This window comes from Elgaria multicarinata, chromosome 5, assembly GCF_023053635.1.
Source record: "Elgaria multicarinata webbii isolate HBS135686 ecotype San Diego chromosome 5, rElgMul1.1.pri, whole genome shotgun sequence".
Classification (NCBI taxonomy): domain Eukaryota; kingdom Metazoa; phylum Chordata; class Lepidosauria; order Squamata; family Anguidae; genus Elgaria; species Elgaria multicarinata.
The window spans coordinates 2,116,717-2,143,080 of NC_086175.1; the positions used below are offsets into that span (position 1 = coordinate 2,116,717).

General features: G+C 43.7%; 1 protein-coding gene across 1 annotated transcript; it reads left to right on the forward strand.

Moving 5' to 3' along the window:
- Positions 1-2,074: 2,074 nt before the first annotated feature.
- On the forward strand, positions 2,075-5,864 carry GDF2 (growth differentiation factor 2). The gene is made up of 2 exons (XM_063127410.1): positions 2,075-2,501; positions 4,869-5,864. Exons 1-2 carry the CDS (start codon positions 2,162-2,164, stop codon positions 5,789-5,791), a joined length of 1,263 nt encoding a protein of 420 aa, XP_062983480.1. The 5' UTR covers positions 2,075-2,161; the 3' UTR covers positions 5,792-5,864.
- The last annotated feature ends 20,500 nt before the right edge of the window (positions 5,865-26,364 follow it).

Here is a 26,364-nt window from a genome sequence, read left to right on the forward strand (position 1 = left end):
ATTTTAGACTTAGAGGGCTCCTCTACACCAAGCAGGATATTCCACTATGAAAGCGGTATATAAAAGGCAGGAGCCACACCAAGTAGCATAGAGCAGTACGAAAGTAGTATATAATATGTCTTCATGGGCCCCAACAGTTGTCAGTGCACTTCAGTACTGCTATAAAGCAGCAGTGCGGCTCCTGCCTTTTATATACCGCTTTCATGGTGGAATATCCTGTTTGGTGTATATGAGCCCAGAGTGACCACACTATTAAAAGTCAGTTCTATACTGTGATTGACTTTTGAGTAAGAGAACCAGCAGATCTCTCTTTTATGAACTAGAGATGCACAGCTTTGCATGATCCAAGTAAAGGAAAATAGATTCTTCACAAATGCAAACAAGTGGACTTTCGCATATGGTGGACTATCAGGAAAAGAGTTTAAGGGGGGAGGATTTTAAAACTCCTAAAAACTCAAGGGATGAACCAATCTGATTCAAACTTGGCATGCTGAAAGCTCTACTTAAGAGCTGTAAAAGTCCTATGTTTCAGGTCTTTATCCTTAAAAGTGAGGGAGCTGTGGGCAAGGAGTGTAGGTTGGAGCAATAAAAAGTCCATTCATTCCAACATTCCACACAAACCTCCCCTTTCGTCAGCAAGACTCCATTCAAAGCACACACACCCAACAAAGGAAAAATCGAGGGGTCAGCAATATACGGAGGTTTAAGGGTGCATTAAAGTCACTTGGGGAAAATAATCCAAACTTTCCCCACTCCAAAAAGGAATGAAAAATGGAGGGGAAGAGATGAAATGAGTGCAGGACAGGGACGACGTGTACCGCATGGCGAGTGTGCGATAAATTGCTGGTGTGATGGAGCTAATTGTAAAGGATGTTACAGTAATAAGATTGTGTCTTGTGAAAGGACAGAAGTCTCCTACAGAGGTGCCTTGTGGATAGTAAATTGAGGGACTTTAGAATGGAGGCCTTAGCTAGACCAACCTGTTGTTCCGGGGGAGAGAAGGGGAGACCTCGCATTGTGAATAACATGAGATCTCACCCTCGTTTACACGCAAGGCACAATAACATCGCGACCGCCATTTTTTTAATTTTTAAAGAGACAGGAGTGCAGGAGCGCTCCAGCGACAAACAGTGAGTCTTTAAAAAAAAAAAAAAAGATTTCCCCGCGCCTCCCACCCTAACCTTGATGGGCACAGCTCTCCTGAGGAATGCTGCACCCTGTGCGTAGCTCCCGTCTCCGTGCAAGTAATCGCGCGGAGCCAGGTAAAGCCGTGGAAACTGGCCACACGCTCGTGGTCTCAAGCTCAGCCTGACACCATGGGAAAAACTGGGGCCAAAGGGTAGGCCTGTATCCTGGGGCAAGGGAGGGATGATCCCTCCCTGATCCCGGGATCCCCTGTGCATCATCTGGACACACAGGGACGATCCCGGGTATCAGCCTGGGATATAGTCTGGTCTAGCAAAGGCCAGAGATTAGGGTTTTATATTTACCAAAACAAAGGCCAGATCTACACCAAGCAGGATATTGCACTATGAAAGTGGTATGAAAGCCGTATGTGGTATGTGTCATGGACCCCAGCAGTTGTCATTGTACTTCAATACTGCTATAAAGCAGTAGTGTGGCTCCTGCCTCTTATACACTGCTTTCATACCGCTTTCATAGTGCAATATCCTGTTTGGTGTAGATTAGACCAAAGTATCCTTCTTCATTCTCATCTTGGTTTTGTTTGCTGTGGGAACCAAGAAAACAACCTACCCTTATGCCTCCCCCCAGGCATCTTGAAATACATATTGTTGCTGGCAAGGAAATGATAAAGGAGCATAATTAGGCAATAATGACCCCCAAAGAGGAACATAGATTCTTTTCCTGGATGCCATGTGCTTTTCTGATGTTTATAGAATCTTCATTAGCGAAGAGCCTTATTAGATAAGAGACTGAAATGTAGCATCAATGGTTGAGATAAGGGCAAGTGTACAACCAATCTGCTTGACAATTCACAAGGGGCTGGGGCTGGAAAAAGCACAGCTGCAGCACAGCTTCAGAGAGTGGATGCTGGCCTTTGGTATTCCTTGCTTGCTCTTCAGACGCTAATCAGACAAGAACCCTACTCTCCTGGATCATTATTGGCTTTTTTCCCACTGGAAAACTGAACACATGCAAAATGTACTATTGTGGCACTTTGGCTCTTCTGAACGTCATTGTCATTCATTTGACAAGTGTCGAACCCATGGAAGACCGAGGCAGGTTACTTACAATGGAAAACTCTCACCAATACTCTGGTCACCTTGGAAATGTGGAGGGAGAAGCCCATTTTGACTTTAAGGCTTTCCTGGAGAACCTGAAAGCTGATCTTTTGAGGAACTTGAATTTATCAGAAATACCTTCACAAGAGAAGATGAAAGAGGAACCACCTCAATTTATGATTGATTTGTATAACAGATATACCAAGGACAAGTCATCCAGCCCCATATCCAACATTGTACGCAGCTTCAGTCCTGAAGGTATGAGGTTTTTCTTCCCCCACTCCCATCCCCGACGTGTCGGCTAGGATTTTCCAAGGAGTCCCCTGGGCTTCTCTGAGTCCCCTGGGCTTCTCTGGAAACCCCAGTTGCCATTTTTAACATTCTAGCAACAACTTTTTGGCCTTCTTCTACTTTAGTCCTTATGCAATATAAGAACAAAATATTTTTTGATTTTTTTTAAAAAAAAATGATACCAGAAATAAGCTGGGATTTGTTTTCAAGACATATTTGGCATTTTCCCTCCTCCAACTCCCTCATGTAGAGAGAAGCAAATGTAGGTGGGAAATTCTGAGTAAAACACTCAGCTTTCTGGGGTTTTGACTATCTCTACATATTCATGAAATGTTTGTTACTTCCACATTAAATGCATCTCAAGACTCATGGAACTCTCAGTATCCCAAGGAGAAATGTAAGGGGAGATGAGCTCCACCAAAATGAACAGAAGGCCACTCCGTTTGAGGATCCTGATATCAATGTTCCCTGCTAAAAGATCCTGTTTTGACTGGCTAAATCTGGATATGTCAGGAAAGTTATAACAGCAGAAGTTATTTCAGGCATCCTCTTTTCTGAACTGAAAGGGTGGACTAGAAATGCTTACGAGAATTCAGATGGCAAGAGAGAGAGAGAGAGAATGAATCTGCTCAGCAATTCAATTTGCTGATAAGCTGCATGAAGGAAGGAGGCACCTGAGACACAGAGCAGCACATCCAATTGCCCACCTCTCCTGCATTACTCCCATCACCCCCTGCCAGTTCTGGCCAAAGCTCGTAGGTGGTGTCTGACATTGAGATGTTTTAAATATGTCATTTAGTGTGTAAACTCAATATGTGAGATCATGAAGCCCATTCATATTGCTGATGAAACCATTGAGAATGTGCCTAAAGGGCCTCAAGGCCTCAGAGCTTGCCCACCCTCCCTGGCATGGATGGAGCTCTCCCATTCACCTCTCCACTTGGGGCTGAGGAGAAGGCAAAGTCTCTGTTGAGAGGGGCGCTGTGCTCCAAGGGGCCTCTCTCAAGGCCCTATAATGTTCCCGACGATGTCATGGCAAGCACAAGATGTCCCCAAGACCTTGCCAATTCAGAATGATACATTTAAAATGGATCACTGTTGTACTTCTAGTAGACATTCTCTTAAATGATCTCTTTTAAATGGATAAATTTGAATTGCATCAGCTTATGTTCCTAAACTCTAGATAAATAAGTAGAACTGGGACTGACATAATAAGCACCTAAGTCCGAAATCATTTACAATGACTGACATGTTGCAAATTAACACAAACCCTTAGGGTACTTGCTTGGCTGTTGATAAGTCCAGCCTGGATGTTGGAACACCCAAAACAAGCCTCCTGGAATTTACCTGGCTCCTTCCGTTGGTGCATTTAAGTGCTTGTTTAAACACAAACACATGCACAATCTTGCCCCTTCACTCTTTCTCTAACTCATTTATTTATTCATTACCTTTTTATACGACCCAATAGCTGAAGCTCTCTGGGCGGTTCACAAAAATTAAAACCATGAAAAGCATAAAAACAACCAACAATTTTAAAACATGAATACAAAATACAATATAAAAAGCACAACCAGGATTAACTCATATATGCTTCAATTAATACAGGCAGCCCCTCTTTTTCAGTATCAGTGTCTGATAAATAAAACCATTGTCCCTATTTCGTCTTGAGGGTGCATATTAGGGATGCTTCTCACATTTTAATGTGTAGTAACCCTATCCATTAGGTGTCTAAATGTTTAATCTCTAATAGGGGGAGGGGCAGATGCATCTTGACTCAAGTGCGTGCGCGCACACACACACACACACGCACACGCACACACACACACACACACACACACACTATTTCTGTAATCCCCAACTCTATCCAGATAGTAAATGTTGTTAAATATGTTTGAGTTGCAACCATTCTATAATAGTGCTATCAAATCTTCCCTGCTAATATTGTAAACCATTATAGTCAGTTCAATCCACTGCTGTACAGGCTATTAAATTACAAAATATTGACTACCATTAATCTACAACATAAAGTAATAGAGCAGTGGAGGCTCAGGTAGTGAACCTTTTGTAATAATAGGGTTGTAACAAACATAAAAGCGAATCCCTATTTGCATCTATGAAACGTTGGAGGGGATGGCCACACCTCTGTTTTCCCCTTCAGTTCCCTTCATCTGAGCAGAATCTATGTTATTTACTTTCTTCTATATAGGTACTTTAACAACAATAATAAGCCATCTATTAAGACTCCTGAAGATTCAAGATTAAGGCATACAGTTTCATGTTTCTTTCTCTATTATAGGTGCCCTAATGATAATGTTAATCATTTTTTTCTTGCAGATATTGCTTCTCTCCCTTCAATAGAAATGAATCCATTTCAGAAATACACCTTGCTTTTCAATGTCTCCATCCCATGGCATGAAGAAGTTACCAGAGCTGAACTGAGAATTCACATTGTTTGCCAGAAGGAGGCAGAGTGTTTCTCTCACTTTCAAGGAAATGTGGTCATTTATGATGTCCTTGAAGGAAATCATTACGAGAAGGCAAAAGACATCAAATCCTTCCTATTCTCCAAAGAAATCCAAGAATGTGGCTGGGTGATCTTTGATGTGTCTGGCACTGTTCAAAGATGGGTCAAAACAGAAAAAACAAAGGCTATCAGTCAGCTGGAGATTGCTCTGGAGAGTTATGTTCAAAGTGATCTTACCTGTGGGAATCTGCACATCAGTGTAACCACAGATTCCAACCATCTGCCCTTGCTGATAGTGTTTTCCAATGACCATGGTAACAGAATTAAGGAGAACCACATGGAACTTCAGGAAATGATGGTGCATGAACAGGAAAGTGTGCTTCACTTAGTAAAGAACAACACTGCCCACAAACAGAATGCTTTGTCTGCCCATGGGATCCGCCTTCCTTCATCCAGAAGCAAACGGAGTGTTGAAATCAACCACTGTCGGAGAACTTCTCTCCGTGTGAACTTCAAAGAAATTGGCTGGAACTGGATCATTGCACCCCAAGATTATGAGGCATTTGAGTGCAAAGGTGGCTGCTTCTTTCCTTTGACTGATAATGTCACCCCAACCAAACATGCTATCGTCCAGACTTTGGTGCACTACAAGAACCCCAAGAAAGCAGCCAAAGCCTGTTGTGTCCCCACTAAGCTGGATGCAATTTCCTTGCTTTATAAAGATGATGCTGGAATCCCCACTCTCAAATACCACTATGAGGGGATGACAGTAGCAGAATGTGGCTGCAGGTAGTATCGGCCGGGGACCTCTCTTTCATAATTTAAATATGAAGTTATGTATGCAGGCCCTTCTCTGTGGCTCCTGCATAGAATGGCACTTGTTTATGAATAAATGGCTGAGTATGAGGACAGCTGGGTTCCAAGCTCAATTCCTACATCTCCCTCTGCCTGTACGAATGTGTGGGTGGACTCCATTGAACAACTCCCCTCTAAACCCACCCATGGGTTTGGAGGGGAGTTCAGCCTTATAGAACTCGACATTGCTAGTCTCATTGACTTCATTGGCTATGTTCAAGACAGAGGTTATCGGCTCTGCATGATCACATCGACTTCTAATTATGGCCAACTAGTGATATGTTTACAGAAAAAGTGAGGGCATTTCTCTCTCTTTTTACAAGGCCTGCTATGGGAAAGGTCTCATGAAAGATTTTCCTTTCAGAAAGAGCAATGAAATTGTGTTAGTTGCATTATAAACATTTTCCACTCCACTCTTTTTCTTTGATTTCTACATGATAATCTTGAGATATGCATTCTATTTCTAAGTCCAAATAATACAATCTTCCTTTTTGTTTTCCTTAATATACGCAGTTTGTGTTCAAATTTTATTTTAATGTTTACTATTTGCCAGATAACAAAAGATATGCTTAGTGTTCACCGGCTTGTAACTCTGTACCACTCCGACTCAATGGAGTGTGGACAGAGGAGCTGGGGCTGCAAAACCTAAAGTTCTGGCAATAAATTATTTGGCGGAGAAGTGGAATGGGATAAGAACAGAATCCCTTCCTAATAGTCCTGTTCACCTTCTAGGTAGCTAGTCACCAGGATTTTAGATTTTAAAGAAGGATTCTGCACATAAAACCCTGCGTGCTAGATTGGAGAAGGGGATAATGTGTGAATGCAGAGCAACTACTTACACATTTAGTTCCCACCCAGCTACAGGTGTGGAAACATACACCTGTGCCCCATGGCTGGATGGGGACATAGGTGCATTTGCAATTACTGTATGAATATAAAGTAACAAATGTATACTTCTGTGGGCACCATTCATCTCCACAGGAATGCAGCTGCTTGTGTGCAGATGAGCAGGTGAGCTCAATAGCTACATCAGGCGAGAGGGAGGGGCTGGATTGGGAATACAGGGAAGGTTTCTAGGCCTCCCATGCTGGCTCATGACATGGAGTGGTGTGGTGCACATTCAGGCTCACAGGACTCTATTGGACGTTACGTCATTTCTTGTATGCATGAGCAGTCTTTACTTCATAACAAGCAGTGCTGTCTTATGTGCCAACTCCTAAGTTATACGCAATGCACTGCATATTTTAAACTGATAAATAAAGTGAAGGTTTTACAAGTAAGGCAGAAATTGCATGTATTTACATTCCCCCAATAATTGATCAGGGAGATATGTTTTGTTTTGTTTTTTGGGTTGGGGTGTGTGTGTGTGTGTGTGTGTCTTCAACATTTCTGGAAAAATTATATCATTAATGGGGAACATGTATATCAGATTCTGAAATGAAGGGCTGTGACTTTCGACACTCATTTTACCAAGTGGTAATTTATTTAAATATTTTATGTTTTATTTATATTCTGCCTTTTCATCTAAAAATGGCACTCAAGGTGACAAACAATAATAACAAAAATAAAATTTCCCATGGTATGGATTTAACCACTTTGTATTTCCTATAAAGTGGTAAGGAGAAACATACTGCTCCCCTGCTGCCCGGATTTCTGAACAGAGGCAGAAGGATATTAAAATTTACTTCACCACTTGGCAGAACAATACAAATGTCCACCTTAGCCAATTATATGTACACTGTGTTACCAGTGTCAAATGGTCCCAATGGTGGGCTTTATCCCCCCAAATCCCTGGAGTGCGTGAAATTGCTCCCAGCATTCTGCTTCCTATTACTGGGGGTGGTGGGAGGAGTTCATGCTGTTGAGCAAACGCTAACCATTTGAGATGTGAATATCATTGGTTCACACTCCTGGTTTTACCATACTTGCTCCTTGGACAATTATGAGTCTGGAAAGTGTGAAGGGCGCCCTGGGCTTTCTCTGACACTGGTTTTCTCATTTGTCTTTCTGATGGGCATGTTTTCTATCTCTTAAAACCAAGGGCAATTGAGAGATCGATCTCTCACTCATTAAACGCACACACACACACACACACACACACACACACACACACACACTTCGGCCTTTGATAGACCTACCTCAAAATCCGGGAGTGAGGAGGGGCGAGCCCACGATGTAAGTATCGCGGGCTGCCGCTCTAATCCACACGTCAGGCGCGACAAGGGGAAGGAAAGCCCCGTCGCGCCTCACATTTTCTTTTTGGTTTAAAGAGGCCGCTGCACATGAACGCTGGAGCAGCAAGGGTGAGTGTTCTTTTTTTAAAAAAAATTATTTGGACGCTCCCCCCACCCTGCCCTAATCTCCCCACCCTGCCCCTGATCTTCCCATCCTGCCCCGATGGGCGCAGCGCTTCTGCGGAGCGCTGCGCCCCATGCGCAGCTTCTCCTGGCTCCTCACGAGTAATCGCCGAAGCCAGGAGAAGCCACGGAACAGGCCACATGCTCAGAACAGGCCACAAGTGGTGCCCGTTATCCCGGGGCAAGGGAGAGTTCATCCCTGCCTGAGCCCGGGATCCCCTGTGTGTCATCTGGATGCACAGGGGCGATCCCAGGTATCAGCCCGGATAACCCCTCCTCTTGCTAAGGCCATAATTAACCATCCCATGCAGCTGTAGTGAAGAACTGGGTGCTTAGCCCATTCTTCCTAGAAAGGGAGGGGCCATAGCTCAGTGGTAAAGCATCTGCTTTGCATAAAGAAGGTCTCAAGTTCAATCCACGGCATCCCCAGGTAGTTCTGGGAACAAATCCTGCCTAAAACCGTGGAGAGCTGCTGCCAGTCAGTGTTGGCAATACTGGGCTAGATGGGCCAATAGTCTAACTCAATATAAGACAGCTTCCTATCTTCCAATGCCATTTCTCCCACTAAAGCATCCTCCCCTTCCATGCTACTGGCTTTATAGGGGAAAACATACAAGTACCATACGGTTAGCTGTATTTTTCCCTCCATAGAGCTAATTGCAACTTGAAAGTGGAACTTTAGACTGGGAAAACAGTGCAGTGTTTATTTAGCCAAATACAGATAGCTAATGAATTATGGAAATAATCATGCCAACCTATCTTACAGGGCTGTGATAAAAGTAATGCGTATGAAGCATTTTGATTTTTGGAATGCACCATATAAATCACTATCCTTATTAAAAATACAACACAGAGATTTTCCTGGTATTTTGAAAATCTGCTGAAGATCTGGGAAGCAAGGCAACGGTGACTTCTTCTGCCTCCCCCCTCCCCCAGTCCCTTTGTCAAGCACTTCTTCACCTGCCAGGTGTGCCAGTGACTCAAAATAGGCCAGGGAGAGTAAATAAAGGAGAGGGGAGATGAGGGGGAGCCCCCCTCCCCCAATCACTAGTGGATTTACAAAATAAACCCTCTCTGAATTGCGTGACTTGGTGAATCTAAGAGTGTCATCATCACACAGGGGGAAATCAGGTTTCCTTACTGTCGATTCTCTGCAGAAGTAAACAAAGATCACGTGGTCCATTCAGAGGCTGTTTTTATCACACTGCTTTTCTTGCACACAGCTGGAGTCTGTTGTTGTTTTAAAAAGCCGGATTAAAACGGCTCAGAAAAATGAACGGCAGGAGCGAGAGGCGAACAGGAGGTGTACAACGATGCCTAAAGGATGCACACACATCCGTAAGTGGGCAGTTGTGAGCAAGGGATAAAACGCTTGTCTGATGAGCCTCCAATTGTTGCTGTTATTCATTTGGATTTTTCAGCCACATAACACAGGCCATAGCTAGACCTAAGGTTTATCCCTGCATCGTCCAGGGGTCAAACCTGTTCATCTAGGTGACACACAGGTGATGCAGTGCTCAAGCAGGGGCAAACCCTGGATGATCCCAGGATAAACCTTCGTATACAAATACAAAATACTGTGTTTGTATTTGCGTTTGCGTGCGCGCGGCGGACGAGTTCAGCTCCTGCCTCTCACTCTCCCCCATGGTGTCATCTCCCCGGGACTCTCTTCGGTGTGTGCTCGCACACACGCACGCAAACGCAAATACAAACACACCGAGGGAGAAAAGTGTTTTGCAGCAGGAGCCGCCGCCGCCGGGACGCACCAGAAGAGCCGCCGGGTGGGAGGGGGGATTATTCAAATGGAAGAACACGGGAGGGGGAAGCGGCCAGAGCAGAGCAGCGTCTTTGAATGGGGTAGAGATTCTTCCACAGGCGGCGCTGCCTAGCTCACAGTACACACAGTAAAGAAAAAGGCGCTTCTTTTAGGTACGTCTTTTAAAAAGGCACACAGAAGCGCCTTCGCAACCATGTGTAGATCTGGCCCGGGAGGATCTCTTTGGCAATCAAGTCCCACAGTTGTTCTGCTATAGCAGCAAAGACCATAATCATCTTAGCCATCCACTGAATGAATTCCTCATGAGCAGGACCACCCCCACGCCTTGCAAAGTTCTTAACGGCTGGGGTTCATATGGGAGCAGGCTTTCATGGCCAGAAATAGCAGTCATTGCCCAGCTGTGTAGGGCTAAAGATGCCGCCAGAATTCTCAAATCTCTGCTCTTCCAAATGGTTTGCATGGGAGCCACTGCTACATCTCCAGTTCTCTTATCCTACGTGTCTCTATTTTTACCCCTTTATGAGACATGAGTGATAAGAAGCAGAGCCAGCCAGCCCAAAGACATGGGCTTCCTCTGAGGAAGAGCACCCTTTATCTCTACACTCAGGCAAAGCATGGAGCTTCTGCACTTTCTCAGCATTTCCATTCATCCATCTAGGGCTGAGCGATCAAATCACATCCAGAGGCCATGGCAAGAGACCCCATTTACCTTCCATTCCCTCCCTTTAAAGCTTCTCGCATCTTACATAAATGCATGTGTGTCCCCTCCCCCATTGGAGCAGTGCTAAGGGTACGCTACAGAGTCTATGTAAAATGGCAAAAACTTATGGCACTTATTTTTAAAATGTATTTTAAACACTTCTGATTTTCCATTCAGAATAACATTTCAAGCACAGAAATTAAAAATACACATAAAATAGTTAAATATTATTAAAAATTACCATAAAATAACAACTACAACAAAGATGTAATCAGTCAACCAACAGGACAATGAGCTTCATCACACCTACCTGTTTTTCCTCGAATTATTGCACTTCACCTCCACAGCGTCTGAAAGCTGTTGTTGTTGTTGTTGTTGTTACGAGCTCCATCCCACCAGCCTTAGACCATCTCTGCTTTCAACAACCAGGACAAACTCTACAGAACTTTCCCCGATTCCTGCGCTTGTCACGCGTTCTACTCTCCTGCTAGGAAGCCTCCATGCTCCGGGTGGGGAAGGCAACACCTCCAGAAAGTAGTAGCAGCAGCAGCAGCAGTTGCTGCAGCCACGCTGGGCATTGTGAGGGCAGAGAGTTCCCTGCCACTTTTACCCCACCCACCCTTAAGAAACAAAACAGGTCCTTTCCTAGAAAGAGTTTCCCTTTGTTCGTACTCCTTGCCTCGGCTTCAGGCTCTGCAGTGCTCTCTCTCATTCTCCTACCCCCGCGCCCTTCAAGTTTCTCAGCAGGAAGGGGGGAAAGAAAAGAGAGGATGAGAACGGGGGATGAGAACGGCCCAGTAAGAGAGCCTGACTGTGAGCTGTCAGTCCTTGCCTTGTGGGGGAGCAGGGGCTGCTCCTCATCATGAGGCCCTCACCTCCGCTGGCTCCGATCGCCCTGTGCCCCCAGTGGCCGTTTGGAGTCCCAGAAGAACAGGACTTTCCGCAGTTCTTCTGGGGGAACTTTTTCAGCGGGAAAAAGCGCAATCAGGGCAGGACATGGGTGACGTCATTCGAGTCCTTTGTTGCAATAGCAGACTATAAAGTGGCCATCATGGGAGTCTTTTGCACAGATTGCACCGTGATAGCAGGCTATATAGTAGGCATGATGGAGCTCAATAGACCAGCAACACACACACAACCAGCTTGGGCACTACTCCCATCCCCTCCAGAACTTAAGCATTTTGTAGAACACAAAGGGCCAGGAGTGAGGAGGTGAATATCCTAGGGGAGAGAGACCCGTAGTGCAATGCTCCCAAAATCCAATATACCACCCACCTCATCTATGAAAACAATGGACAGTCCTCTACTGAAGACCAAAGACAGCGAGCAAGTTTGCATAGGAGGAGGGGGATCCAGGTCTTTTTGGGCTTTTAAAGAACAATAACAGACCAGAAGCGCATAGGGACCCTGATAAGCCATGGTCTGCAATCACACAAATAGTTCTATTTGTGTCCAAGCAAATGTGAATAGAACTCCCTTTCAGACTTCACAGATTCATCACAGCAAAGCCTGCACTGAGCGGCTGGGGCCAGTGAAGCTAGAGATGCGGGAGGCGGGGCCAGCGTCCTAGCTCTGGCTCTCTATCCACTTTAAGCCCTCACATGTTCAGATGAATGCCTGAACAGGACTTTTGAATAAAAGCATTATAATAATTTAACCTGGGTGTTGCCAAGGTATGCATAAGTATGGTCAAGACAGATCTCACCAGACAAAGTTGCAGCTGGCATATCAGTGAACTGCAATCTTGGCAAACTCTGCTACCTGAACCTCCGGGAGCAGAGCTGTACCCAGGAGCATCTGTCACCGATCAACAGTACTTCTATCCTGTCTGGATTAAGTTCTGTTTCTTATTTCATATTCCATCTTTCACTGAAGCACAGGTTCAACCTACTACCAGCGTCAACCTGAGACAGAAAGGAGAGTTGCGTGTCAGTACCATACTGATGACAATGCACTCCAGATGGCCTTTCTTGTAGATCTTATAGCTTCATCGCACCAGGGTTATACTGTGCAATCGCTGTGAATTGCATGCAAAGGACTCTGAAGTTTTCCAGTTTATAATCTGCTTTGACTGAAGTACTCCCATGCATCCTGCTTTAATTGTGCTTCGTATATAAAAGAACCAACCTATTTAACTACCTCTTTAGGAGCAAATCTTTTATTGTTCTCCGAGCGGCCACTGGGGGCACAGGAGGAGGATTTGATGTGTTTGAAGTACAAATTAAACAAATTCTTACATCTGCATAAGTTTTAAAGATAAAGACATCAAAATTGGCACAGTACTAGATATTAAGGAGGGCTTTAAGCATACCAAATTTGAATCGGATTGGGTCATCCCTTGATTTTTTTTAATTATTTTTTTTTTTTACATTTCTCCCCCTTAAACCCTTTCTGGGTATGCAAAGGATCTTAGGAGCGTGGACGCCTGTGGTGTAATTTAGCTAACAACAACATCGACAGCTTTATGCTATGGGGATAATTTGAGGGAAACGGGTACGTGGGATGAAGCCCTTAATAAGCATAGGAGAAAAGCTGGAAACCTGTGGGACCCCATAAGCCAAAGGCCTGGGCTAGAGCAGTCATCTTCCAGGATGACCTTACATAACCTAACATCCAGGAATGACTGGAGCCATTGCATGCAACAGTACCTCTAATTTACATCCCAAACACTCAGTGTAGAAAGAAAAAGTCATGCTGGATGGTACTGAAAACTCCCAAGAGATCCATGAGAATGAACAAAGACTCACTCCCCATCTGTTAACCAATATAGATCAGTTTCAAGGCAGCTTGAATCCCAAATCCAGTCCAGAGACCAGGGGCGGATCCACACGTCATTCCGAAATCGCTTCAGGTCGCCTTTTTTAAGAACGTTCCTATATGAGGCGGCTCTTTCTTATTGCTTGATGCGGCTTTTCTTTCGTTTCGTCTGAGCGGTTCACACTTCTGTCCCTTCCGTCCCTTTCTTCCCAAGTGGGCGTTTCTAAGGGGCTGGCTTTGGGGGATGCTTGTGACGTTCTCTCTTGCTCCCCCTCTTTTTTAAATAATTCCTCCAAACCCAGAATTCCCTGTTTGGTCGTTCGTTGTGATCTTTGTGGAGAAGATGGATAGCCAAATGGAGTTAGTCAACATCATGGCTGTTTCCATCAATTTACTCCTATGTGCTCTTCGAGCACTGTCTGTGATCGAGGATGATTACCATCGTCGCCGTTCGCGACTCCTTAAAATCCTGAAAATGCACCAGAGACGGAGGATGCTGTTCCTGCAGCAGCTGGAGCAGGAGAGGAACTTTGTGGTGTTAGGCACCGAGTTCATTCATCTCCCTGCTTTTTTCAGACGCTACTGGGTCCGTCCCAGTAGCAAGGACTGGTGGGAGAATTTAGTTCTGAAAGTATGGAACGACGAAAGGTGGATCGAGAGCTTCAGGGTGACTCGAGCCACGCTGTTTGAAATCGTTGCTGAGCTGACTCCTGCACTCCAGAGGAACCAGACGGCCATGAGGCAGCCGCTTTCAGTGGCTAAGCGTGTGGCAATTGCTATTTGGAAGCTGGGTTCTATAAAAATGCAGCAGAGCAGTTTGGGGTTGGCCGCTCGACAGTTGGCGAGGTCTTTGTTGAAGTGTGCTTGGCAATGGAGCTAGTTCTTCTTCGTCGCACAGTCTATCTTGGCGATCATCGAAAGGTATTTTTTATTTCTTCTAAGAAGAATTGGATGCACAAGTGAAAATGACGTTCAATTTTCCTGTCTTTTAGCATTCCCATTTTGTAATTTTTTTTAATTGTTCTGACCTATGCGCATAAGTGCATATTCGTTTAATATTCTCCATACAGAGCGCAGCGGAGTCTGTGTATTGTGTATAGGCGCAGAGCGCATGCAAGTGTGCTTTGAACTCTATGGGCAAGGCTCAATTCTGGTGCGAAAAGCTGCCATTTTTCCTCTTCACCTTTCGCACGAGGGAGGTGGAAGGGGCAGGTATCCGTTACCAAAGCCTTCCCTCTTTCGCCATTCCCCGTTGTAATTCTTGTTTTCAAGGGTCCTGACCTATGCGCATCAGTGCATATACGTTTAATAGTCTCCTTCCAGAGCGCAGTGGAGTGCGTGTATAGTGTATAGCCGCCGAGCGCTGGAAAGTGTGCTTTGAATTCTATAGGCAAAGCTCAATTCTGGCGTGAAAAGCCTCCATTTTTCCTCTTCACCTTTCGTGCGAGGGAGGTGGAAGGGGCAGGTATCCATTACCAAAGCCTTCCCTCTTTCACCATTCCCCGTTGTAATTCTTGTTTTCAAGGGTTCTGACCTATGCGCATCAGTGCATATACGTTTAATAACATTATCTATGTTAACATTACTGGTGGTTTAAAAATTGACTATCATTTTTAAATACAGGTAATGGACGGCTTTGCAGCATTGGGATTTCGGGGAGCCTGCGGAGCCACCGATGGATGCCATATTGAAATAGTTTGTCCCATAAGGCAAGGCAACGATTTCATCAATCGCAAAAATTATTATTCCATGATTCTGCAGGGGACTACGGACCACACTGGCCGCTTCACCCATATTGACGTGGGGTGGAGTGGAAGGAACCACGATGCCCATGTCTTCAGAAATTCATCCCTCTTTGAGGCAATGGATGCAGGACTTTTTTGCCCCTCAAATGAGGTCTGGAGAATTGGGGACGTCGAAGTGCCGCCTTTCATTGTTGCTGATGGGGCTTATCCATTGCGGAAATGGCTTATGAAGCCCTATGGGGGTAATCTAGAGCCACCGCAAGCTCACTTCAACTACTGCCTCAGCCGTGCCCAGAACGTGGTCGAACGTGCCTTTGGGAGGCTGAAGAGCAGATGGCGGTGCCTCAGTTCTCGGCTAGAAGTGGCCGAGGAAAATGTTCCCTCAGTTATTACGGCTTGCGTAATTATGCACAACATCTGTGAAGCCAGAGGTTACGCAATCATTAACAGAGACAGACCTCTAAACCGTATTACACTGGCAACCCTAGGACAAGCCTATGTTAATGATGCAAACGAGCGTCTAGCTGAGGGAACAGAGGTTAGGGATGCAATTTGCACATACTTGTGGCGCCAGAGGGAGTTGCATCGGTAAAATTAAACTGAACTATAATAGCAATGTTGTTGCTGTATTCTCTCTCTCAGCGACTTTATGTTTTGTGTAACGTTCTTTCATATTGAATAAAATCATGGTTTTGGCAGCTGTACTTCCGTTTTAAATTATTATCCCTGCGCATGTTCGATTATCTGTAATTACTTCACCGTGCATATTCGTTTAATAGGCTCTTTACAGAGCGCAGCGTACTCTGTGTATAGTGTATAGCCACCGAGCGCTGGAAAGTGTGCTTTGAATTCTATAGGCAAAGCTCAATTCTGGCGCGAAAAGCCTCCATTTTTCCTATTCACCTTTCGCACGAGGGAGGTGGAGGGGGCAGGTATCCATTACCAAAGCCTTCCATCTTTCGGCATTCCCCGTTGTAATTCTTGTTTTCAAGGGTTCTGACCTATGCGCATAAGTGCATATACATTTAATGGTCTCTTTACAGAGCGCAGCAGAGTGCGTGTATAGTGTTTAGCCGCCGAGCGCAGGCTAGTGTGCTTTGAACTGCATATTCGTGCATATTTCTGTAACGTTCTTTCATATTGAATAAAATCATGGTTTTGGCAGCTGTACTTCCATTTTAAATTATAATCTCTGCGCATGTCCGATTATCTGCAATTACTTCACCGGGTTTGTAGGGGGCGTAATTCAGGAAGCAAACCACTTCCTGTACTATACCCCGTGTATAGTACAAAATGGCCCCCAGGAGAGTTGCTTTTTGGCAAGTGAATGAAATAGAGTTGCTCCTGGAGGAACTGCAGAAATCAGGCAATGCAGAGCGCCTAATGCGCAGCTCCAATTTAAAGACGATACATATTTTTTAAAAAGTAGCCCAAACACTGACTGGCGAGGAATACCCGCAGAGCGCCATCCAAGCCCGCACGAAGTTCAAAACTATTAAGGGTAAATTTTATGAGGCCATGGAAAGACACCAAGGGCCACCCCCAAGGCATCAAAGACCAGCGCATTTCGACGCTCTCTATAGGCTGTGGTGGGAGGCAGGGGAGCCCAGCTGGTTTGAAAGGAGACCTGCTAGTAAGTTTATATTCTTATGAAATATAATGCAATTTTAATATTTAAAGACTTCCTAGTTTTTTCATATGCTGCTTCATTACAATTTCAGTCCTGTCTGATCACCTGACTGTATCTGCGGCAGTTTGAGCACTACAATATTATTATTATTATTATTATTATTATTATTATTATTATTATTATTATTATTATTATTTTATATAGCACCATCAATACACATGGTGCTGCACAGAGTAAAACAGTAAATAGCAAGACCCTGCCGCATAGGCTTACATTCTAATAAATAACTATCATGTCAATAACTATCATGTTACTGTAATATTAAGGCAATTACTATTGCTATATTTATGAAGTTGTGTCATTACATAACATATATAGACTGTAAACAACTTAATGAAACAGCAATGTAAATTTGTTAAGTAAAGAAAGACAAGAAATGTCAATACATATTGTAATAAAAAAAATTGCTTTTCCAGTTAAGAGAGCACATTTTATTTTTTTAATGCAGTATATCATTATCTTTAACTTCATTTAAAATAATATTTTCATAGAATCATAGAATAGCAGAGTTGGAAGGGGCCTACAAGGCCATCAGGTCCAACCCCCTGCTCAATGCAGGAATCCACCCTAAAGCATCCCTGACAGATGGTTGTCTAGCTGCCTCTTGAAGGCCTCTAGTGTGGGAGAGCCCACAACCTCCCTAGGTAACGGATTCCATTGTCGCACTGCTCTAACAGTCAGGAAGTTTTTCCTGATGTCCAGCTGGAATCTGGCTTCCTTTAACTTGAGCCTATTATTCTGTGTCCTGCACCCTGGGAGGATCGAGAAGAGATCCTGGCCCTCCTCTGTGTGACAACCTTTGAAGTATTTGAAGAGTGCTATCATGTCTCCCCTCAATCTTCTCTTCTCCAGGCTAAACATGCCCAGTTCTTTCAGTCTCTCTTCATAGGGCTTTGTTTCTAGACCTCTGATCATCCTGGTTGCCCTCTTCTGAACACACTCCAGCTTGTCTGCGTCCTTCTTGAATTGTGGAGCCCAGAACTGGATGCAATACTCTAGATGAGGCCTAACCAGGGCCGAATAGAGAGGAACCAGTACCTCACGTGATTTGGAAGCTATACTTCTATTAATGCAGCCCAAAATAGCATTTGCCTTTCTTGCAGCCATATCCCCACTGTTGGCTCATATTCAGCTTGTGATCTACAACAATTCCAAGATCTTTCTCGTTTGTAGTATTGCTGAGCCAAGTGTCCCCCATCTTGTAACTGTGCATTTGGTTTCTATTCCCTAAATGTAGAACTTGGCATTTATCCCTATTAAATTTCATTCTGTTGTTTTCAGCCCAGCACTCCAGCCAATGAAGATCACTTTGAAGTTTGTTCCTGTCTTCCAGGGTATTAGCTATCCCACCCAATTTTGTGTCATCTGCAAATTTGATCAGCATTCCCTGCACCTCCTCGTCCAAATCATTAATAAAAATGTTGAAGAGCACTGGGCCCAGGACTGAGCCCTGCGGCACCCCACTCGTTGCCTCTCCCCAGTTTGAGAAGGTTCCATTGATAAGTACTCTTTGACTCCGATTCTGTAGCCAACTGTGGATCCACCTAATAGTTGTTCCATCTAGCCCACTTTTAGCTAGTTTGTTAATCAGAATGTCATGTGGTACTTTGTCAAAAGCCTTGCTGAAGTCAAGATATATGACATCCACAGCATTCCCACAGTCCACAAGGGAGGTTATCCTATCAAAAAATGAGATCAAATTAGTCTGACAGGATTTGTTCCTGACAAATCCATGTTGGCTTCTAGTAATCACTGCATTGATTTCAAGGTGTTTACAGATTGACTTCTTTATAATCTGCTCCAGAATTTTCCCAGGGATGGATGTCAGACTGACTGGTCTGTAGTTCCCAGGTTCCTCCTTTTTACCCTTTTTGAAGATAGGGACAACGTTAGCCCTCCTCCAGTCGTCCGGCACCTCACCCGTCAATATAAAATAAATATTCTATTTATTTTAATAGAATAAAATAGCTATGACTTTCTATTGCCAAACTTAAACATTAGCAATTGTTAAATACTCTTACGTACTACTTCTTTGTCTACTTTTCAGACATGCAGCCAGCTCACAGCCAGCAGCAAGGTGAAGATCCACCACTGCCACCAGCAGTTGCTGAGGACCCAGGTCTATCCCTGATTCCAATAAACTGTAGAATAATTTAACACATTAAGGTAATGAGTGATGATCCCTTTTTTTCATAACTAAAAGTACATGCTTCCCCTTTCAGGGACATCAACCCTTGATCCTCCTGCAGCTGAGCAGTCAGGGCAAACATCCAGCAGTGACCCAGTGCTGCAAGCTGTCCTCCGGCTGGAGGGTTCGTTTAAAAGAACAAGTAAATATGTTTTTTTTTTTAAAAAAAAAAATTAAAGTGTGAATTGTGAATAACCTCTTTCCTGCATGGAATATTAACGGTTATACTTACTCTATTCATAGTGCGTCACTTGCAAAGGAGAGTCTCCTTATTAGAGGAGGACAATCGCCAGCTGAAACGCACCATCGGGGTCCAGGTGCTCCAAGAGGGTCCACCAGCACAAGCCCCTCCAAAATGATCAGTGATCACAAACTATTTTGTAAATATATTTTTTTATTTTAAAAAATAACTTTATTATGTTGTATTAAAGAAATGAAAGAACTGTACATTATAAAAAAGTATATTACCATGCACTTACAAAAAAAGTTGTTGCAAAGAAAACATAAAGTGTTATCTCCTTTATTGTAGTTATAATACTTACAATGCAGTAAAGCCGAAGTTTTAAAGAGTAACAGTAACACTTTTGTCTTCTACGCCTTAAAACCCTAACATAATTTTTTTAAAACAAAATTAGAACTATTACAGTAGAACCACAGTTTAAACGAAGCATTTACCAACTCCATAAACATTTAACATGTTAAAAGTGGTTAGATGAGTAATATTAAAGTGATGGTGAAAACACAATAGGAGGTTTAATAAGCCTTCTGGGACTTACAGCATCTGCTAAAGCTCCATTAAACTACTAAAGGTAAACGTGCTAAATACTAAAAAAAAAACATTACAAGTACAGCAACCCTTTAACAACATCATAAACCAGATATGTTAACATTTAACAAGTTTTAGGTTACTTCCACACTACTTTGACAGTTATGGAGAAAACACTAAGGGACGTTTAATCAGCCATCTTGGACGCTCAGGATTTTCTGCACCTCTTTTGGGAGTAGATGTAGCAGATGAGGAATTATTAGACATAATTTCCTCATTTTCAAGTATCTGATTTACATGCTGAGCAGCAGAATGAATCTCAGCGATTTCTGCAGCCTGGATATTTCTCTGTCATGACATGCTGTTGGCATCTGGAATTTTATCAACCAGGCGTTCCAAAATAGATGAGTGATCTGCAATAGAGTTTATCAGGATCTTCCTGTCGCGTTTGTATTCCTCATCTGATTCCAAGGACTTGTGTAAGAAATCATTAAAAAAACTTGAATCTTCCTGCATCATTGCTCTTGTTTTGGCACTTTCTGACGAAGAGTGCTGCATTAACCGTTCAGCAATATCATTTGCTGTACGTCGGGTTTTTCGATTTCTAATCATCGCAAGCCTTGTGGCAGGCGACAAAGTGGCCTGTGTATTTGGAATCCCTGTGTCTGATAAGAAAAAAAAAGAATTGAAGTTAGAGGTAGTGGTTGTTGGCATTATCATGACTTAGAATATTAATTTCTAGAACATAAAATATGATGGATGGTATAATGTTAGATTTACCAGTTCCAGGGTGCTGGGATGCTTGCTGTTGTGCATCAGCTGCAGTGCTGCTGGTTGAGCCTGTTTCTGTGAAAATAAGTTGAAAAAGATGAACTCAGTTTCTCTTTCCATACTTCACATGTTCACAATGGTTCATGTTATTAAATTGAGGAATATAAATAGTTACAATGTTAATATTCTACATTAGAATGGTTTTTTAAAAAACACAGTAATAAAAAGTAACAGCATTATTAAATGTGATTATTGCATTGGAAAACATATGATTACTCGTAGCCAATGCTACCCCGGGGAAAACAGGTTCAAAACCCAAAACATTGTCAGCCCATCTTCAACAGATCCAAACCTTGCTCCACAGTAATCGGTGCTTGCTCTTGATCTGTCACTGTGCAGCTCATATTTGGATCCGAATCCATGCTGACCTGTTCATCTGTGAGTAGTAAAAAAAAGCAATACTTAATACACACTTCTCCTGTAGGTAAGGGAGAAATATAATATTAACAAAAAAATACTCACCATTGTAAAGGTCTTCAGTATTCACCGTTTCCAGAGGCACATTTTCTTCTTCCTGTGAGGACCCATAACTGATGTTCGATGAACTTCTAGATGAGCTGCTGCTGCTGCCTGATGACGCCATGGTCCTTCTAATTTCTAAACTTGATACTACACGCTTAGGTCTCATTGTAGCATCACCCCTGAGAATGCTGTGTAGCTGTGAGAAGTAGGGACATGTGGTTGCATTGTTCCCTGACTTTGCATTGTGCATGATCACTCTACGATAGTCTAGTCTCAAAGCTTTGCTTTTCCTCCTGCACTCTACAGCTGTTCGGTTGTGCCCCCTCTTTTGTAGTTCCTGTGCTATGACTTCAAATGAATCAATGTTCCGATGGGTTGCCCTCAGTTGCTCCTGAAGTTTTTCTTCCCCCCATATGTCAAGCAAATTGAGAATTTCTGGGTGCCGCCATGAGGTGCCTCGGCCCTTACTGCCACTTGCCATTCTCAGATCTAAGGATTATGAAGAATAAAAATATTTATAATATTATTAATTAAGAAAGATAACTCTTGCTTAAACTCGTTAACTCCTTGATTTGGTTTTAATGTTAGGTCAATGATCACTTAGCAGAATTGCTAACAGAATGTAGGTTTTTAATATGTCACCAAATATAAAGCAACTTTTAAAAGTATTGCACTTGGAATAACTCTCCTCATAAAACCATTACCTGAAATATGAAGAACTATACAAAAGTAGGTAAAGTTCCTGAACTGAAATATCAGTTCTAAGAGATACATGTAAACTTCAGCAGCATAAAAGGAACACTGTTATTTTACGAAAAAGGCATGCAAAAGCGTTATAAGTAAACATTTCATTCCACGTTAGAGTGCAATAATCTATGTAGGGGCGGGGTGGGTTTGTGTGTGGAGGGGAGAAACTTAATATTAATTACATTTCAACATCTAGACATTTAAACAGCATCATTTTCTTCTAAAGAAACAAGTCACATTACAAATGAGAAAACCAAAAGAGTGAACGACTGAGGATAATGTATACCTGCCCCCTCCCCCCTCCTCGCTGGAAAGCTGAAGAGGAAAAATGGAGGCTGCTTCTCACGCCGGATTTGGGGCTTGCCTATACTATCCGGCGCTCTGTAAAGGGGGAAAAGGTGGGATATAAATAAATTAAAAAAGAATTACAACTGGGAATGGTGACTGAGGGTAATGGATACCTGCCACCTCCCCCTCCCTCGCTCGAAAGGTGAATAGGAAAAATGGCAGCTTTTCGCACCAGAATTGAGCTCTGCGCCTATACACGATACACAGACTCCGCTGCGCTCTGTATGGAGAATATTAAACGTATATGCACTGATGCGCATAGGTCAGAACCCTTGAAAACAAGAATTACAACTGGGAATGGCGAAAGAGGGAAGGCTTTGGTAATGGATACCTGCCCCCTCCCCCTCCCCCTCCCCCTCCCTCACGCGAAAGGTGAATAGGAAAAATGGAGGCTTTTCACGCCAGAATTGAGCTTTGCCTATAGCGTTTCAAAGCACACTAGCCTGCGCTTCGCAGCTAAACACTATACACGCACTCCGCTGCGCTCTGGAAGGAGACTATTAAACGTATATGCACTTATGTGCATATGTCAGAATCCTTGAAAAAAAAATTACAACTGGGAATGGCGAAAGAGGGAAGGCTTAGGAGAATGGATACCTGCCCCCTCCCCCTCCCTCACTTTAAAGGTGAAGAGGAAAAATGGAGGCTGCTTTTCGCGCCGGATTTGGGGCTTTGCCTATACTAGCCGGCACTCTGTAAAGAGCCTTTTAAACGAATATGCATTGATGCGCATAGATCAGAACAAATAAAATAAAAAATAGAAATGAGAAAGCCAAAAGCAGAAACGACTGAGGTAAATGGAACCGACCTCACCTGTCCTCGCACGCGGAAAAGTTGATGATTAAAGATTAAAGATGGATGGTGTTGTTCGGACAGGAAATGTTATCGGAAGAGGAGAGGAAGTCAAAAGGCAACAAAGAAAGTCTGGTGGGCGGAGCGGGGTGGGGCGGGGCGGGGAGGAAAGAGCGACTAATTGTTTTACACCTTGGAAGAAGGGACGCCTTAAACTGACCTAAGATGGACTAATAAACAGCGCCCCAAAACCGGGAAAAGGCGCTTTGAAAGAACGCCTGTGTGTACCGATGAGCTTGGGGCGCACTCCAGACACAAGCAAGCGATTTCGGAACGACGTGTGGATCCGCCCCAGGCTGAAAAGGATGCACATAATCAGAGGTTCATCCCACGTACACTTTTGTTCTGGTTTACCCTCGAATTATCCCATTTTGGTTACATAGTGCTTATATAGCATATGAAAACTTGTAAACTTACGTGCCTGTTTGGTGCATTCTCTTCCCCTCCTTATTGTTTTATTATGATTTTATTAGAATGTAAGCCTATGTGGCAGGGTCTTGCTATTTACTGTTTTACTCTGTACAGCACCATGTACATTGATGGTGCTATATAAATAAATTAATAATAATAATAATAATAATAATAATAATAATAATAATAATAATAATAATGCTGTAGTGCATTGTGGAGATCCATTGAGGTTCACTCACACATGTTGTTATCCCCACCCCCTAGATCTTCTTTGTACCTACTCCTACTGTTTATTGGTTGTTAGAAGCAGGGACAACTCCCCCTTGGACAACATAGATTGTGATTTGCTTCTCTTGTTACTGAACACCAAAGCAGAACACTATGTAAGACTGCAGTCAACTCTTTTGCACGCTTACTCAGTAAGTAAATCCCATTGAGTTCAACGGAATGCATTTCCAAATTAAAGCCCCTCGGATTGCAACTTTAAATTTTTTGCAACTTTAAAAAGGAAAAAAAAACAGGGTGGGTGACTGGGGTGGGGGAGCGAAGAGATGTAGGAAGTGGCCGTCTCAACTCCCAGTGTACAGAGGAGGAGACTTCAAATGCAGCGCAAGGACCTCCAATGACAGAGAAATTGAGAGGGAAATCACAGTTAGTGAGAGGATTAAGTCATCCTTTCCCATGTGGTGGCTCCCAATAAAAATTGGATCCCCATTGTTAAAAAAAGAAAAGAAAAAGATGGGGGGATGCAGGATCTCCCCCCCCCCCGGATCATAGAATCATAGAATAGTAGAGTTGGAAGGGGTCTACAAGGCCATCGAGTCCAGGAATCCACCCTAAAGCATCCCTGACAGATGGTTGCCCAGCTGCCTCTTGAAGACCTCTACTGTGGGAGAGCCCACAACCTCCCTAGGTAACTGGTTCCATTGTCATACTGCTCTAACAGTCAGGAAGTTTTTCATGATGTCCAGCTGGAATCTGGCTTCCTGTAACTTGAGCCCATTATTCCGTGTCCTGCAATCTGGGAGAATCGAGCTCCTCTGTGTGACAACCTTTTAAGTATTTGAAAAGTGCTATGATGTCTCCCCTCAATCTTCTCTTCTCCAGGCTAAACATACCCAGGTCTTTCAGTCTCTCTTCATAGGGCTTTGTTTCCAGACCCCTGATCATCCTGGTTGCCCTCCTCTGAACATGCTCCAGCTTGTCTGCATCCTTCTTGAATTGTGGAGCCCAGAACCGGACGCAATACTCTAGATGAGGCCTAAGCAGGGCCGAATAGAGAGGAACCAGTACCTCATGCGATTTGGAAGCTATACTTCTATTAATGCAGCCCAAAATAGCATTTGCCTCTCTTGCAGCCATATCACACTGTTGGCTCATATTCAGCTTGTGATCTACAACAATTCCAAGATTTCTTATTTGTAGTATTGCTGAGCCAAGCCTCCCCCATCTTGTAAATGTGCATAGAATCATAGAATCATAGAATAGCAGATTTGGAAGGGGCCTACAAGGCCATCTAGTTCAACCCCCTGCTCAATGCAGGAATCCACCCTAAAGCATCCCTGACAGATGGTTGTCCAGCAGCCTCTTGAATGCCTCTAGTGTGGGAGAGCCCACAACCTCCCTAGGTAACTGATTCCACCGTCGCACTGCTCTAACAGTCAGGAAGTTTTTCCTGATGTCCAGCCGGAATCTGGCTTCCTTTAACTTGAGCCTGTTATTCCGTGTCCTGCACTCTGGGAGGATTGAGAAGAGATCCTGGCCCTCCTATGTGTGACAACCTTTTAAGTATTTGAAGACTGCTACCATGTCTCCCCTCAATCTTCTCTTCTCCAGGCTAAACATGCCCAGTTCTTTCAGTCTCTCTTCATAGGGCTTTGTTTCCATACCCTTGATCATCCTGGTTGCCCTCCTCTGAACACACTCCAGCTTGTCTGCATCCTTCTTGAATTGTGGAGCCCAGAACTGGACGCAATAACCAGGGCTGAATAGATAGGAACCAGTACCTCTCGTGATTTGGAAGCTATACTTCTATTACTGCAGCCCAAAATAGCATTGGCCTTTCTTGTAGCCATATCGCACTGTTGGCTCATATTCAGCTTGCGATCTACAACAATTCCAGATCCTTCTCATTTGTAGTATTGCTGAGCCAAGCCTCCCCCATAGTTTTCAGCCCAGCACTCCAGCCTATCAAGATGACTTTGAATCATAGAATCATAGTTTGTTTCTGTCTTCCAGGGTATTAGCTATCCCAGCCAATTTTGTGTCATCTGCAATTTTGAAGATGAAGAACTTAGCATTTATCCCTATTAAATTTCATTATGTTGTTTTCAGCCCAGCACTTCAGCCTATCAAGAACACTTTGAAGTTTGTTTCTGTCTTCCAGGGTATTAGCTATCCCGCCCAATTATGTGTCATCTGCAAATTTGATAAGCGTTCCCTGCACCTCCTCATCCAAATCATGAATAAAAAATATTGAAGAGCACTGGGCCCAGGACTGAGCCCTGCAGTACCCCACTCATTACCTCCCCCCAGTTTGAGACGGCTCCATTGATAAACACTCTTTGAGTCCGATTCTGCCGCCAACTGTGAATCCTCCTAATAGTTGTTCCATCTAGCCCACTTTTAGCTAGTTTGTTCATCGGGCACTTTGTCAAAAGTTTTGCTGAAGTCAAGATATAATGGGCTCAAGTTACAGGAAGTCAGATTCCGGCTGGACGTTAGGAAAAACATCCTGACTGTTAGAGCAGTACGACAATGGAATCAGTTACCTAGGGAGGTTGTGGGCTCTCCCACACTAGAGGCCTTCAAGAGGCAGCTGGACAACCATTTAGGGTGGATTCCTGCTTTGAGCAGGGGGTTGGACTCGATGGCCTTGTA